This window comes from Canis lupus, chromosome 11 (assembly GCF_003254725.2).
Source record: "Canis lupus dingo isolate Sandy chromosome 11, ASM325472v2, whole genome shotgun sequence".
Taxonomy (NCBI): Eukaryota; Metazoa; Chordata; class Mammalia; order Carnivora; family Canidae; genus Canis; species Canis lupus.
Window position 1 is genome coordinate 65,610,515 of NC_064253.1, and position 17,050 is coordinate 65,627,564.

General features: G+C 37.0%; 1 protein-coding gene across 7 annotated transcripts in view; it reads right to left on the bottom strand.

The window, feature by feature from the left end:
* The window catches only part of ECPAS (Ecm29 proteasome adaptor and scaffold), a 98,477-nt gene that overhangs the window by 40,762 nt on the left and 40,665 nt on the right, over nucleotides 1–17,050 (bottom strand). For all 7 annotated transcript variants that reach the window (XM_035696786.2, XM_049091892.1, XM_035696783.2 and 4 more), the window contains 11 exons: nucleotides 14,629–14,710; nucleotides 12,037–12,156; nucleotides 9,529–9,614; nucleotides 8,977–9,055; nucleotides 7,150–7,199; nucleotides 6,108–6,174; nucleotides 5,891–6,013; nucleotides 3,608–3,711; nucleotides 3,072–3,195; nucleotides 1,523–1,603; nucleotides 64–289 (listed from right to left, as the gene is read on the bottom strand). In XM_035696786.2, coding sequence (XP_035552679.1) covers nucleotides 64–289; nucleotides 1,523–1,603; nucleotides 3,072–3,195; nucleotides 3,608–3,711; nucleotides 5,891–6,013; nucleotides 6,108–6,174; nucleotides 7,150–7,199; nucleotides 8,977–9,055; nucleotides 9,529–9,614; nucleotides 12,037–12,156; nucleotides 14,629–14,710 — 1,142 coding nt within the window. The remainder of the gene's footprint in view (nucleotides 1–63; nucleotides 290–1,522; nucleotides 1,604–3,071; nucleotides 3,196–3,607; nucleotides 3,712–5,890; nucleotides 6,014–6,107; nucleotides 6,175–7,149; nucleotides 7,200–8,976; nucleotides 9,056–9,528; nucleotides 9,615–12,036; nucleotides 12,157–14,628; nucleotides 14,711–17,050) is intronic.

Here is a 17,050-nt window from a genome sequence, read left to right on the forward strand (position 1 = left end):
AGTTTAAAATTAGATTTTTGCTTAAGTGCTTTAAGATCTGTCCTCAGCAGCAGGACCTCCTACCTCCAACACCTGCCAGAAGCTGCTGAAGCAGGCCAATGTAGATCTGAACAGGGTTGGTTTCTCCACTCTTGGAAGAGGATGATGAGGATGTCACCTGGCTGCCTGACATCAAAGTCCGTATGTAGCGACCAATGGCTGGGGCGTGGTCTTGCATGTCAGCCAAACTCTGGGAGGTGGGCACCACTCCTGCACTGTGCGCTAGGCACATGCGCAAGTACAGGACTATCTGAAAGTAGAAGGAAGAATACCAGACAAGCTCCTCAAGAAATCAGTGTGGGAGGGTGCTCTTCAACGTGACGGTCTCCCATTTTCATTCCCCCGTCCTCCCTCATAAAGCTATTCAACAAATTCTCACAAAAGCTGGAAAATATGACTCAGGATGTTAACTGAAATTACCATAATGGAGCACGATTTACATAACAAGCTTTTATAAATCCAGAGTGTTTTTAGTGGAGTTTAATGGAGTTAAAATGCAAACTCAACTTTTAAAGTCTAAACAATTACAGGGACGCCTGGGTGGCTCAGCCTATTCAGCCTCCAACTCATTTCAGATCAAGTTGTGATCTCAGGGCCACGAGATGGAGCCAGGCATCGGGCTCCATGTTCAGGGAGGTAGTCTGCTGAAGACTCTCTCCCTCTGCCTCCCACCCCTGCACTCGCATACAGGCACACACACAGAATCTTGGAGCCAATCATCTGTTCCTGTGAAATTCCAGTCGTATTTAATATCCACCAACATAAGGATTTAAGAAAATGGATTCAAATCATCTAAAGAAGAGTCGAGACAACACCATAAAAACCTCTGATATAAACTGGCTACCAAGCAGTCCTCTTGAAGCTCTTTCTTGACAGTTAAAATAGGTAGTAATTCCATTGCAGGTACTCTTACTCACTCTGAACAAGATTACCTCTTGTCATTTAAGTAGTACAAGTCAACCACCTAAACAACAGATAATCCAAACAACTTCAACATAGCATTGGCTTTAAATCTAAAAAAAGGGGGACCTCTGGGTGGCTCAGCGGGTTTAGCGCCAGCCTTCAGCGTGATCCTGGAGTCCCGTGATCAAGCCCCGTGTCAGGCTCCCTGCATGGAGCCTGCTTCTCCCTCTGCCTGTGTCTCTGCCTAACTCTCTCTCTGTCTCTCATGAATAAATAAATAAAAACTTAAAAAAAAAATTCAAATCTAATTTGCTATAAAATCACAATAGTAATCAATGCGGAGCACCCAGTTCTTCCACAAAGAGAATCTCACTGAGACAAATACATTTACAGACTTCACTACAAATTAAAATAATAGCTGTTACCAACGACTGTTTTTCTAATAAACGATCTGGTGAAGGACAATGACATCACAATATGGGTTTACTGAGAACACAAAAAAAATTCACACATCTCTTTGGATGTAACAATATCTTTTACAATGTTTAGAGAGCAAAACAGGAATAGGTCCAAGTCCTACCTCTCCGAAGGCTGCTGGGTTAAATGGAAGGACAGTGGTCCCAGTCATGTACTTAGCTGGAGTTTTCATTCGATGAGAAGCCTAATAAAAATAAGCCGAAAACAAACACATTACTAAAACAAAGAGCATGTGTGCCCTTCCTCAATTCAAAAATAACTGCATTTCTAACGATATTACTATTTGCTACTGTTTTTTTTTTTCTAATCAAAATATTTTTCCACCAATCATACTGATTGCATATGTCGCTCAAACCCTAAATGACAGGTGTGGTGCCTTTTCCCCTTCCTGTTTTTACTGGCTTGTTTAAAAAAAATAAGGGATATCTGAGTGGCTCAGTTGGTTTGGCATCTACTTTCAGCTCAGGTCATGATCCCAGAGTCCTAGGATGGAGCCCTGCACTGGGCTCCCTACTCACTGGGGAACCTGCTTCTCCCTCCCCTCCCCGTTCATGGTCTCTCTTGCTATTTCTGTCACTACTTCTCAAATAAATAAAATCTTAAAAAAAAAAAAAAAAAAAAAGAATAAACCTGGGTGGCTCAGGGGGTTGAGAGTCAGTTGAACCAAGAATCCGACTCTTGGTTTCAACTCAGGTCATGATCTCATGGACATGAGACTGAGCCCTGAGTCACATTCTACACTCAGAGGAAGTCCACTTGAGATTCTCTCTCCCTCTCCCACTGCCCCCTCGCCCTGGGCACACATACACCTTTGCACTCTCTCTCTCTCTCTCTCCAATAAATAAACAAATCTTAAAAATAAATAAGCCTGCTCTAGGCATCTACTACTAACACAGTCACCTCAGGCCACTGCATGCCAGTTATCTTCATTACAACAGAGGCAAAAGGAAAACAGGAGCACAAAAGCATCTTCTGACCACGAACATGACTATGCCTCAGAGAAAAAAACCACAGCTACTTAGTCCTGACCTCCAACTCCCTCAAGATGCCTATCTAAATGAAAAGCTAGGACCACCAGCATACTCAAAAAAACACTGACATAAAAAGTGGGACAGGAAAAAAAAAAAAAAAAAGTGGGACAGGATCAGGACTGGGGGGTCAGGGCAGTCTGTCTGACCTGCCAGCAGAGAGAACTGCACAGACACAGGAGGCTTCAAAATAGCAGATGTGATGTTTCTTGTGATCACAATGGAAAAAATCTAAACTGTTCCCTCAAGCATCCTTAAACTTACAGGTTCTAAACAATATCCTTAAAAATATGTGTTTTTAAAAAAAAAAGCAGGCATTTTTCAGCATGCCATACCATGGAGAAAATCTTTAAACCCATTTTAAACCCAACCAAAATGTTGAGGAGCATAAAGGGAGTTTAAGTAATTCAGCTTGCGGCAAAACAGATCGATTTTGAGAATTACATTTTTCTCTTCATTTTGTATTTTCTTCCTCTCACTTAGTATAAATACTACCGTGGTTAGAAACCTTACTACAACTCAACATTGTGATAACATTTTAAAGGTGTCACCTAAAAAAATTCATGTTTATTTTCATCATTCGTTATATGACCCAAACTAATTACCTGAGGTTGAATGCCATACCTTTTCTTGGATATAATACACCATTTCTGGGAAAGAAGGCATCTGCTTAGAAGCACTTTCTTTTTTGTTTCTACCAGGAAGACACCTTAATACTCGCTGTGCTTCTCCATGAACTTCTTCCCGTCTTACAGAAAGACAAATCAGAATAAAAAATAAATCACAATAACGGCAGAAAGATTGTTTGATGATTAAGAACAGTCATTTTATTTGACAGCTTGGAATCTGAGAAAATGTCTTAAACATATTCGTGGCTATCGAAGCAGAGAGTCATAAAATATATTGTAAGAGACAACTTCTTTTTGGAAATGTCTTGAGATTGGAAGTGACGTGGCTTGCATCTTTAAAATTTACCCACAGAAATAAACAAGATAGGGTATAACTACAGCTCTGTGCCATGTCAAGGGTCATATTTTTTTGACTCTTGAACAAACTGCTTCTAAATTCCATAGAGCGATAATGAAAACAATATAAATTTTAGTAATTTTCAAATAATTTAAAATGAGCCCAAGTTCAAACAAAGAGCTTTTGAAACTTACGGATCCCCTGCAGCTAGTAAGAGCAAGTATCTGGAAGGTATGTGATCTGAGGGAAACACCGTACTAGCAAACTTCACAGCCACCTGTCGAACTTGAACCTCGGGCTATTTGACACATAAACAACACACACAAACACATACAGATGTTAAAAAAAAGGAGAAGAATCCAATTACTAACAGTTCATTCCAGTCAAGTATGTCATCTTAGTTGTAAACAATCAAAACTGAAGCCATTATTTTTAAGAAGTATATTGAAGTAAATAAAATCAAGACAACTCACTTGGAAATCTTTACTCAAGTTGTTTAAAAGCCTCTGGGACAGCGACTTTTAAAAAGTACTTTTCTGAGCTAAAAGGCCCCTCTGAGTCAGGAAGACCCACAAAGGCCACAGCCAGAGAGTCTCTATACGCGCACATCCTCAGCCCAGCTTTGGGGCCATGGTCGCTGTGAACAGCGTCTGGTTCCCCAAAACTCTCAAACCGTCAGTCATGTGAATGAAATGAAGATAGGAGGCAGGGAACACAAACAGAGGTTACTTGGAATCTCTACACATTGGAAGCAATATATCTCCACGCTTTTCAGAATAGCTCTAGTTTAAACTGACTCCAAAGGAGTTTCAACTACATGAGTATATTCAGTTCACCTAAACAGATTAATAAACTAATCTATGAACACAAAGTTCAACCAGAGAAGCAGCTGAAGAATCTTTATTCTGAAAAGCCTTTTTCTCATGCACCTTCCCTTCGAGTCATTCCCCTAGTCACAAACCTAACACAGTGAGAGGAGAGGGATATTAAATAATAGATACTGTGCTATTCATTGAGGTATTCCTGCTCTTTAAGCATTCTTTGAGTTGCAATAAAGAAAAATGATACTAAGGACTAGTTAATGTGATTTAGCCTAAAGTCTAGTTGCTTTAAATGTAGTCTGAGAAAAGGGATGCCTGGGTGGCTCAGTGGTTGGGCGCCTGCCTTTGGCTCAGGTCATGATCCCGGGATCTGGGACTGAGTCCCACATTGGGCTCCCTGCATGGAGCCTGCTTCTCCCTCTGCCTGTCTCTGCCTCTCTCTCTCTCTCTCTCTTTGTGTGTCTCTCATGAATAAATAAATAAATCTTTAAAAAAAAAAATGTAGTCTGAGAAAAGACAAATTAGCTTTGGTTTAATAATATTGCTACATGATTAGATCTGCATATGTATAACCAGCACCCACATGCAATACACAAGCATCACATCTCCTTGTACCTAGGGAAAAAAATTAGGTATTCTATTCTAATGAGCTTCCAAATAAGCCTACACTTCTTTGCCCATGGTATAGGACAATGAACCATGTGCACTGGATGCTATATGACTATGAACCACATACAGGAACTTCTGACAATGGAACTTATCTATTTAACAATTTTCCTGAGTGTACACAGTAATCCTATCATATTTCAATAGAAACCAGATACCCTTTTGAACCTTTAGTAATTCCCTTGATATCAGTGTAATAAATACATCAGCCAAATTTCAGTAGGACAACTAAATATTAATTGTACCAATACTTTGACTTCATTCCTTCTTCTAATCTCCCTCTTTCTACTCCTAGAAATGGAAGACAAAGAACTGACTATAGCAAATACATATTACTTTATACTGTACATTACGTACTATATATACAGATGTATATATATATATACTCAAAATTTTCTACAAACTCCCATGATAGCCAATAAAAAGATCTAGAAGGAAGAAGACTACATATGATAGTGCTGGCTTACTTCCTACGGACTCCATTTTAAGGTATAAAATTTTTCTTTTTTTTCCTTTTGCTTTTCCCCTGGTGTTGGCTGGAGAACACCACCCTAATGGACTGTAGTGTTCAGCTACCAAGTTAAGACAAAAGACTTCCAACTTGGAGGACACAACATCAAGAACACTTCCCAACATGAAAGGCTTTAAACATAAAACCTCAGAATATCACCACTCCTTGTAATGAGCGCTGGGTATTATATAAGACTAATGAATCACTGATTGACCTCTACCTCTGAAACCAATAATACATTACATGTTAACTGAATTTAAGTAAAATTAAAAAAAAAAAAAAATGAATATCATCTCTCTTCCATCCCTAAGCCAGATTCTCATCATTAAGAATTAAAAATCAATCATAAATCACAGTCCAAGCGAAAGCAAATATTCCTCTTGTCAAGATAGTTAAGAAGAAAAGCAATTCAAATTTTGTTCTTAAAAATGTACAATATCTCTATCACCAACCATCACAGTTCACACAGATGGACCTACCTTTATTAAGTACGAAGCCACAAGTGCCTCCATGAGAGTTCGCTGTGCTCCCTCCAAAGTACTATAAGCTCCAACCATCATAGATAACGCTTCTTGAATAGCAAGCCGAGTCTCAGGCTCTTCCTATAAATATGATAAAAAATAGTGTTTCCCTCCCTGTCAGGTTTCCAGGTCAGGATCCAAACGGAAAGCATAAACTTGCTGGGTGTTTCCCTACCTTACATAGGGCTTCAAAAAGCTGCTGCACAAGAGCTATATCCTTAGTGAATAAATGGGGCATTCGACTGTAAGAGAATATAAGACCATTGCTACAATCATAAATTTTCAAGAGGCTAGAAGAAAATGTAACTCAACACAAATTTTCTTGAATTGCATTTTCATCTCTAAACATGTCAACATCATTAGATTACCTCCCCAAAGAGCCAAATATTTTTAAAAGTAAATATGAATTCTTCAACTGTCTAACATAAGTAACTCATGATTAAAATACACACTATCCAGATATTCCCTTTAGAATATTCCATGCATTCAGTTAACATTTCTGATTTTAATATAAGAAAAATAGACAACTAAGGCCAAACCACTATTTAAACTAAAGGCTGTCATGTAAGTGCTGTATCAGGTGATCTAGCGTGGCTTTTTTCTGAGCCCCAAAGATCTGTTCCCTGCACAGACAGAAGAAGAGCAAGAGCTAGTCTATACAGGCCAATCCAGGACCTGTGTCATGGCTGGAAGTACCATATAGTGCCATATAGTACCTCTATCTCCCCGCTTTGAAATCTACTGAAGGAAGAGGAAACCAGGAGGAAGTGGGAAGGAGGAAATCATACTATAAGCAGAAGAAAAAAAATTCACCTCTGGAAACAGGACCACCCAGAATCATAATATAGCACTATCAGAAAAGAGAGTCAAGAGATAAACCTTGATGATTGGGATTATAAAGACTAGTAGTAAACAGCAACAAGAACACTTAAGGTCAATCAGATGTCTCCAGGGTGTAAGAAAAAGTAACCCATTAAGACACAATCCAGTTCAAAACCTCATTTCAAGACTACCATTTAATATAGAAACATATCTTCAAATGTAGTGTCTCACATCATTTTTCCTCTATAAGGAAAACATCCCTAAACAACCTATGGCCGTTAAATACATTTCCTTTCAAAATCACAACAAATTTATTCTCCATTCATTATTAAATACCATGTAATTTTTCTTAGTTTACCCGCAGGATATCTCTCACTGAAGAAGAGTTTACTCACCTGGAGAGTTTTCCAACAGCTGAATATGCCATTGACAGTAGCTTAGGGTCCTTGAAATTAGGAAGAAAAAAAAAAAAAAAGAACAAAAAACAGACAAAACAAAAAATACAGTAAACGGCAAAACCTTTTTGCTGCAATTACATGCATTATTTTACTCCTTATTAAACCTGGTCTCACTCTGCCTAACTACATGATATTGGCATGTGAACAAAACAAACAAACAAAAGTCCAAACCCAGAATCACCGCACTACTAAAAGGAAAAACAAAAAAAACTTTGCTTCTCCAGCTCACTTCAAAAGGAAAAATGCAGAGGTTATATATTAAAGAATTCTCTTAGCTGGTGCTAAATTCAGGATATCTTCAACACTATAACCTGCAAACACCAAAATTCATCTTCAACACACTGGGGAAAGTTTAACTTAGAAAATCCACCAATGCTCACACAGACTAGGATCCTCCATCTCTCTCCCCGCAAAATTGCAAAAAGCTGGGGAACAATTACCTAAAAATCTACATGATAATAAAGCTTCCACTCATATCTTCCATTATGAAAAACTAAAGGATCATAGTCATCAAGTGAGTGAGGTTCCCTCCTCAAATAGACAGAATTTTACACTGCTTTATGAAAACCAATTACTCAAAACAAAGTAACAGCTCTGTGAGTTGAATTTCATACAATTAACATTAAGACTCACTCTTCCACACCTGGATGGGCACACTTAAGGATTCATCTGTTGGGGAAACATGCAGGTACCTCCAGGAGGTACACAGATTAGGGCCCTACAGGTTATCTGGCCTCTCTAATTTATTTTAAATATACAGATTCTCCCCTAAAAGCCCAAAAGCACTTTTATTTCTACCAACCATCCCAAGCATCTATCTATGCCATAAAAATAATCTGAAAGGTTCCACAGGCCTCAAAAACCATGCAGGCACTATTCAAGAAACAGGAGAGCCAGGCCTAACGATACCCCCAAAGCACAATTGCACATGAATGAACAGCTTTTCACTAAAAAATATCTACTGAATAACTTTTGTGTATTATCTCACTTAATCTTCACACTAATCCCAACGAAGAGATATTTTCATTTATCTAATAAAGAACAGAGCTCCAAAGAACTTAACTCACCAAAGAACAAAACCAGGATTCAAACTCAATTCTAACTCCAAATGGCAGAATGTTAATTACTATACTACTACAAACATGCATTCACGTTTAAAGATTTAGGAAAATAATGCTAACTACAGTTCTTGAAACTTTACTTCCTTTAGCAAATTCACCTGAACTAATGAAGATGGTAAGAGTGACACAGCAAGGACAAACAGGATTCAAAAACCTACATTCCAAAGATTCCTCATCCCACTTAGCTTAAGGAATCAAAAACTTACTGAATGCATGTTTTTATAGAATTCTGAATTGGTAAAAACTCAGCCCTAAAGAACTAACACTATTTCTAAATATAAGCAAATCCAAATAAAGATCCATATGGAAACAAATCATAAAATAAAATGTAATTTTTTCCATTCCATTTTTGCACAGTGCCTAAAAGCGGAATAAAATGCAATTGCTTTAAAAGATGTTATTTAAAGAAGCGATAAGACCCTTCAAAATTTGTATCACATTTTTAACTTATTTCCAAAAACAAAACAGCAAAAGTTGGCAGTAATTTCTAAAATTCACACCACTTCAAGTAAAAATGTTAAGAAATGATGGAACAATTAGCAAACTGTAACTAACTAAACAAACATGTAGACCAGAAAGGTTAATAACAGAAAATATTTTGAAATATAAAATGTTAACAGTGTTTAAAAAACAAGTCACTTACTTCTTTATATTCATTGATTAGCTTGGTGAGGCCATTCAAAAGCATTGGACCTAATGGCTTAATCTTGATTTCTGGACAACTTTAAAAAAAAATAGCACACATATACAAAGCAAGATAAGAATCTCATTACTAATGTATCTTTTCAGATGATGATTTAAAATAATTAGAGACACAACTGAAATAAGTTAAAATAATCTATTAAAACCTAAAATTATGGAGATTCCTGGGTGGCTCAGCGGTTTAGCGCCTGCCTTTGGCCCAGGACGTGATCCTGGAGTCCCGGGATCGAGTCCCACATCAGGCTCCCTGCATGGAGCCTGCTTCTCCCTCTGCCTGTGTCTCTGCATCTCTCTCTCTCTCTCTCTCTTTCTCTCTCTCTCTCTCTGTCTCCCATGAATAAATAAATAAAATCTTTAAAAAAAAAAAAAAAAACCTAAAATTATTTTAAGATGAGTAAACATGGTTTCTTTCTGGGTAAGAAAGAAATACTTGAATTATTTGGTCACTCCCAATAGCTTGAAATTTTACAGTCAAATAATTTTAAAAACTTACGTTATACAAATGTGATGCACAAACTGCAGGGATAATGTTCTCAATTTTGAATTTGTATTTGTACCAAAAAGTCCATCATACACCACCTATGAGAAACGGACAATGTCAAGAACACCAGTTAATAATAGCGTTTGCTATTCTCAAATATGATTCAACAGCCAATCTTGGGCACTACCTCTCATTATTTAAAATCAATGCAGTTCTTTTTAATACAGATAATCATTTTAGCCGACCAACTTAGGAAGCCCGTCTGTAGCTCCAATCAGTAGTCTGAGGCATAACAAACACAATGGTTGATCTTAAAAGTCCATAAAACTTGTGGGTCTACCAGCAGAAAGCCCTTTGGTCTGCCACTCTGTATCACACAGGGAACTTTAGCAGATAAAGCCACTTTGGGAATATTAGGTTCCTTCAGTACATACGGAGTTAGCCACTCCAAACAAATTATAATAAAAGCTTCACAGAAAATGTCAAGATTAAAGCAGTCTACAAGCGTACAGTCAGGATACAGGCATTCCCTGTATTGTTTAGCCAGGTCTAGGTGGCAAAAGATCACATAGGTGAGTCCTGTATAGCAATGTCAAATAAATCTGAACTCCTCAAATTCCTACTTTTTAAGATAGTCTTACACTTAGGGAAAAAAAAATCTCCTCACACTGGCTCCTAAAACTACTAGCAGTATTCTGATCTCACTTAACAATGATGTGTGACTGAACAGGACTGAGCCTCTGCTAGGTAACCGACACAATGCCGGGTACTGTGAGATACAAAGAGACAAGTATTGCTTCCAAGGCACTTGATCTGGTTGAGGGATCAAAATCTACATACATTAAAAATGGTACAGGACAATATAAATCACATGCTACCTTATTCTGGAAAAGACTTCTGGAAAATTTATCCGACCATGCTATATTATACAGAATAAAATGGTAAGATAAAAGCAGCAAAAAGATTAATCAGAACACTAAAGATTTATTAGAAAAAATAGAATTCATGGTGCACATATTACATGCAAAGACTTATGCTGGGTGCTTTCATATGTTCAAAATCAAGGTGAGGTAACACATCCCTAGTTAAAGTCATTGGTATCAGGAAAAAAAAGGCTCATCTGAATGATACCGTGAAGGATTTCTACTATTGACAGGGGGAAAATATAGGGGGTAGGGCCAATTATGTAGGAAAATAGTAATACAATCATTAAAGACAGGAATATAACCAAGAATATGTGTGAGGGACAGTAAATTTGTTGAGTTTGTCTTTCAATATACCAAGCTTTAGCCAGATTTATTTTGAAAACATATAAATAACTACAAATAAAGCACACACCTATAGGATGTCTATGAATATCTTGTCATAAAATTCTAGCTGCTTAGTATATAATGTAGTGTTACTATCACCAAATTTTATGACCCAAAATTATCAAGACACTACCTGGGAAACAGTGCTGGCAAACACCAATTACAAAACACCAATCATGAAAAAAGAAAGGAAAGAAGCTCTACAATAATTTTATATTTATGGAGACACAGAAGAGAATACTTTAAGGTAGTCAAGTACTAGAGTGCCAGATATGGGGAATAAAAGTTTTATCATCTAGGAGAAAGAAGCAATCACTTCAACAACATAAGCCTTAAGTTAAAAGAGAGAGGTGTTAAGACAGGAATCTATGTCCACCATACAGCAAACACAATGGAGAGTGTCCTCACTTTAGGACTGAAAAAGAAGAGTGGCAGGAAATGGGAACATTTCAGATGGGAGGTGGCACACTGGAGTGAATCCTGAAACATGAGTAGATGTTTACCAGGCTAAAGGGGGAAGGGGAGCTCTGCCAAGCAAAGGGAGCATCATGAGTGGAGACACAGAGCCATGAAAACAGTGTATTTAAAAGACGAACAATCTTCTGTTGGAGCATAAGCACACGGTAAGGGGGTGGTGAGACAGGAGACCAAAGATAAGTAACTGCTAAGTTTTCAGCAATTACTAGGAACTTAATAACAGAATGAGGCCTAACCACTGTGATCTACCCTTTCTATTAATCCATTCAGTCTTTACATTACGATGAGGTAGCTGCTATTATTATACCCGTTTCACAGATTTTTAAAAAAAAATTTTTTTTTAAAACACGCAGAAGCTTATTTAAGATCAACAGCAAGTAACTGACAAAATTTAACTCAAAGCGGACACATTTTCCACTTAACTGACCCACCCAGAAACTTGGTTGCTTAAGAAAAACATTTCTGGAGAAAAGCCACCCAGCAAAGCACTAGTTTGAAAGGACAGTCATCACATTTAAGTCAAATATTAACTATATATAGTATATATTCTATAATAAAAAATTTTTTAACCACGTCTGCAGCTAAACTGGAGAGAGAAAAAAAATCTGGAATCTCATTAATCTTGCTACATACATCAACATACCTCCTGAATATCATTAATGCAGTTCTTTCTGTAATTAAACAGACATAAAAGTTGTAAACAGGCCATGTCTCTTTGGAAAGAATGAATTACCTGAATGTTAGCTGGGAACGTTTCTGCAGCTTGTCTAGAACGAAGGAGATGGGGGACAATCTTTAACTTAACCCTTGTACTGACGGGGTCCCTCTTCAGCTCTGGTTTCAGAACTGCTCCCTGTTAAAAATATGTTTAATTATAATTTAGCAGTTCAAAATTACTGTGCACTGAAACATTCTTGAGAGGTCATCTAAATCAGTGGTCTTTCAAACTTTTGTTTCAAGATTCCTTCTTAAAAACTAAGAAATACTCCAAAGAGCTTTTTGCTTATACTGGAACACCTATCAATATTTGCTATATTAGAAATTACAGCTAAGAAATTTTTTAAATATTCACTTAAGATTATATTAATAAATCCATTATATATTTTTGTAAATAACATATTTTTAAGAAAATTAACTACAATTTCCAAAACAAAAAACTGTACTGAGTGGCACTATTTCATGTTTTCTATAAATATCTTAACTGTCTCCCTTAATACAAGAGAGTTGGAATCTTTTATCTTCTTTTGCATTCATTCTGTTGTGGCACGTTGTTTGGTTAAATTACATTTAAAAAAACTAGCACTGAGTGGGGGCCAAAAAAAAAAAAAAAACCAGTTTCATAAAGACAGGTAGTTGGAAAAGTGGGGATGATTTTAACTTTTCAGGTAATTGTAGATATTCTTTGATCCTACACCAAAACTTAATAAATGATAGTTTCTTTATGGTTAGTTACAATTTGGATTTGAAACTATCACAGAACTTTTGCATACGGTGTTATACTAAATTCCAATGATCTATCCTGCCCACTGATCTATCCTGCCCCCTTACCCTTGTAATGCTTCTGTAACATCACTGGTCATTTGGAAAATACTGGCTCACTGAGTTAAGCATTTCATTACAAAACATTTGTTAAAATCCCATGTTATTATTACCACCGATCTCATCAGAAAAATTGTAGGTACTGACAAAGTGTCAGGCTCATTTTGATGGATACAAGCTTCCCTAAATTCTAATTTTTGCTTGAAAGTCCAACTTTTACCATTGCCAATAAACCACGTGAACTGTTTTTCTTGGAACCTCATTTCTTCATTTTAGAGAACATGTCTGCCAAATACCATCTCAATATCTACAGTTTCCCTGTCTACAGGTAAGATAATTTTAGTGCTTCATCAAAGATTTATTCTCTTTTAAGATTTACTTTAGAGAGGGAAGAGTGAGACAGAGAACAAGCACAAGCAGGAAAGGGAAAGAGAATATGAAGCAGACTCCATGCTGAGCACACAGCCTGATCGGGGGCTCGATCCCATGACCCTGAGATTGTGACCTGAGCGGAAACCAAGAGTCAGCCACTCAACTGACTGAACCACTCAAGTGCCTCATCAAAGATATTCTTAAGCTGAGCTTTCATCTCTCTCTTTTAATTTTTTACATGAGTGCTGACAGTTTAAAAAACACAATAACTACTAGTACTATTTAGTGACACAGTTTTGGTTTGTGCTAGGACCCCAGCAGTTACACCCATCACTGTTTGTGCACCATCAATGCAAATATCAATACAGTTAAAAAAAAAAAAAAAAATCTCCCTATGACCCAACAAGGGTGCATAGACTACATTCTAGGAACCACTGATCTAATCAAAACCCTTTGGTTTTCTCCATGAAGAATATGAGGCCAAGAAAAGCTCTGTGATTAACCAACTCTCTCCTCCCCAGTACATTTATGTGCAGCCATTCAGGACTAGGATCCAGAGGGAGGCTCCCAATTCCCAATTCATTGTTCTTTCTACCACATCACATTCAATCTAATTGGAAAACAGTATGATGGGGGAGGGGGAATTATGATTTTTAAAACAACTATTTATAGTTTAAAAAGCAAGCAAGCAAACTAGTCCTTGTATGTCTGCATTTGGACTTGAGAACACTTTTTTTTTTTTTTTTTTTTTTTGACTTGAGAACACTTTCAAATACAGTGAACTAAACAGAACTTAGCTTATTAAGCAAACACCTTACTTGGAGGCTTCAGAAGAACCCATCTACTGTCCTAGATTTTAGACCAGAGGTCAACAGACTGGAGCCAATGGGCCAAATCTAGCCCACCATCTGTCTTGATAAAGCCTATGAGTTAAGAATAGTGTTTATGTTTTCAAATGATTTTTTTAAATCAAAAAAATAATATTTCATTATATGTGAATATTACATGAAATTCAAATTTCAGTAATCATGAAGTCATACTGGCATACAGCCATGCACCTTCATGTGCTGCTGTTGCCTATGGCTGCTTTCATGTGAGGACAGAGTTGAATAGTTGCTGCCTCAGAACCACAGGGGCAGCAAAGCCTCAAAAACCGACAGATAAAGTATGTGGATCCCTAATCTAGACAGTGTACCATCATTTTTTAAGCACAGAAATTAAAACCATTAGCTCAAATTAACTAAGTTACCAAGAAATTTTAATCCACCCAGACTTACATGGCCTAAAATTAGTATTTCCTACAGGATAGGTTCAGTTTAAGCCAAAATAACTAGGAGAAAAAGTTCAAATACATGGAGCTCATGTCAACCAAATGCTTTTTATGATGATGTGAGAATAAACCAAAACAACCTACCTCTTTTGTCTTCAGTGGTATATCTCCAAGGTATACTTTGTACATCTTATTAATGATGGCAGGATTATTCCAGTCAATCAAGCTACAGAAGGTTTCAACACAGCTTGTTAAAATTATTTTTTGTCTCACTTCAATGATTTCAAATAAATACACAGCCCCAATATTTGTTACCAAAGGAAAATGTTAGAAGAAATACACAAATGAACTGGGCAACTGACATTGTAGAAGAGAAGGAAAGGGATTAAGTTATAAGTTAGATCAAAGTTAGTTTTTAAACAGAAATACAGGAAGTCACTTATCCCACCCTGATTCAATAGATCATTACATCTATGCCCTAAGTTGCCACCACACAAAAAAACTGGATTATAATTCACTCTCAATGCCAATGCCTTGGAGCAGCTCTGACAGGGCAGAGCTATAGTACACTTGTTCAGAGAGAACTGAGGCAAGCATCATTCTTCTGTTTAACTAGTTGGAAATTCAACAGTGATAAAGTGACCAAAAAAAAAAAAAATTTATTCATTAAAGTCACAGCCCTAAGAAGCTGGCAGCACATCCCATTTCTCTTACATTGTGTCACTATGATCCCCAACCTCCCTCTCTTCCTTATCTGCCAACACAGATTTGCAGCTTTATCACCTAATTCTACACAGCAGGCATGATGCCATTAGTCACTGAGACTTGCTCCTACTTGGGCCCCACTGTCAGGTAAATCAGAATACAGCACTGACTGATGATTGGCACCCAGCCTCTCTCTCCAGCAGCCCCTCCCAGTCATTTTAAAAACCTAGCAACACAGCAATCCTGCGTTTCACTCAATCAGTGAGATTTCACCATCCTATCTTCTGCCTTTTGACATTGGTTCTGCTTCAAGCTATGCTCTATCTGTGCAAACACAATTTATGATGCTGCTTTGACAGTGTTTCTAATCCATCTTCCTTTCATAGTTTAACAATCTGCCTCTTCCTCAGATATCCACAATTCCACTATTCTCAAAGATGTTCATTCCATGATTCTATTTTAGTTATTACTCACTTTTCTCAGATGACTGCTACTAACTAATCCTCAAGCTCTATCTTTGTTTCTCTTCTATAAATATGTCGGGTGTAGAGATTATTGACAACATATACACATTTCAGTAAAACAAAGGAAAACTTAATAGTAAAAACAACTAAAAACTAATAAGGATAATTTTCACCGTCTTCTACTTTTCCTCTTGCTAGCTTTCTAGTTTTTTTGATTACATGTTTGTTGTGTAAATTCAGAAATGTATAGAAATTTATAATCTGTACCATACCCCCTTCTCTATTCCTTTTCAGTAACCACTAACTTTGGTGTATCTTTTCCTAGTCTTCTTTCTTATGCATGTAAAATAGGTGGATGGTATAGCAGGTAAGTAGATCAATAAAGAGAAGCATCACTTGAAAAGAGACTTCAGGATTTTTCTTTTAACAAAAGCGGAAAATATCTACATGTTGTTCTCAACTTACTCTTTACCTCTTAACAATGTTACACTCTTTATATGAAAAAAATGTACACTTGTTTTAACAGACAAAATCAAAACGATTTGGAATACTGCTGCACCATATTTACATTTCCAACAATCCAATGCACTACATGGTGTAAAGAGTGGGGCCAGCTCAAACACAATGAGAAGTTTTAAAGAAAGATTTTTTTGATACTCCAAATCCACATAAATTCTTTGAAAGGGATACCAGGAGGATGCAGTGATAAGCAGCATGAAGGAATTTTAGACCTGAGGGAAATGTTAAAGTACATTCTAGTCCTTATTCCACAGAGTGTAAGCCCTGGCAGATTACAAGAGTCTTCCAAACTCCACCAGCGAGGGGCATGACCAGAATTAATTCCATAACAACTCAGTCCTCCTCTAGGCTGCCTCACCTGACCTACAGTGGTACACCAATCCCAGCTGCCACCACACCGTGCTGTCTGCTTACTGACATGTAACCACACAACTAAAGACACAACGAACTTAACTTCCTTACTTGGTTCCACCCCCTTTATTGGTTTCCTTGAAGAGGAAAAATGCAATATATGCACTCCACTGCCTCTCAGCATGTTACTACATTAAGCATTAAAACAAATGAAGAACATAACTATTCCATAATTGGGATTTTTTTCAACCAGGTAACTTCAACTTCTCATGCTGTTTCTCAGGCTTCACACATCTCATGTTTTAAATCAATACACATATTATTTTGTATTCTGATGTGTTCATTTGCCATTACTTGGGGATAATTTACATGTTGCTTTATAACTTTCATAATTATTTTGGCAGATATATAATATTCCATATAGAGACACATAGTTAATTTACTACCATTTCCATATAATAATGGAAATTTGAATTTGTTTCCATTTTTCTTAAAATTACAGGAAAAGGTATAATGAGTAAATCTAT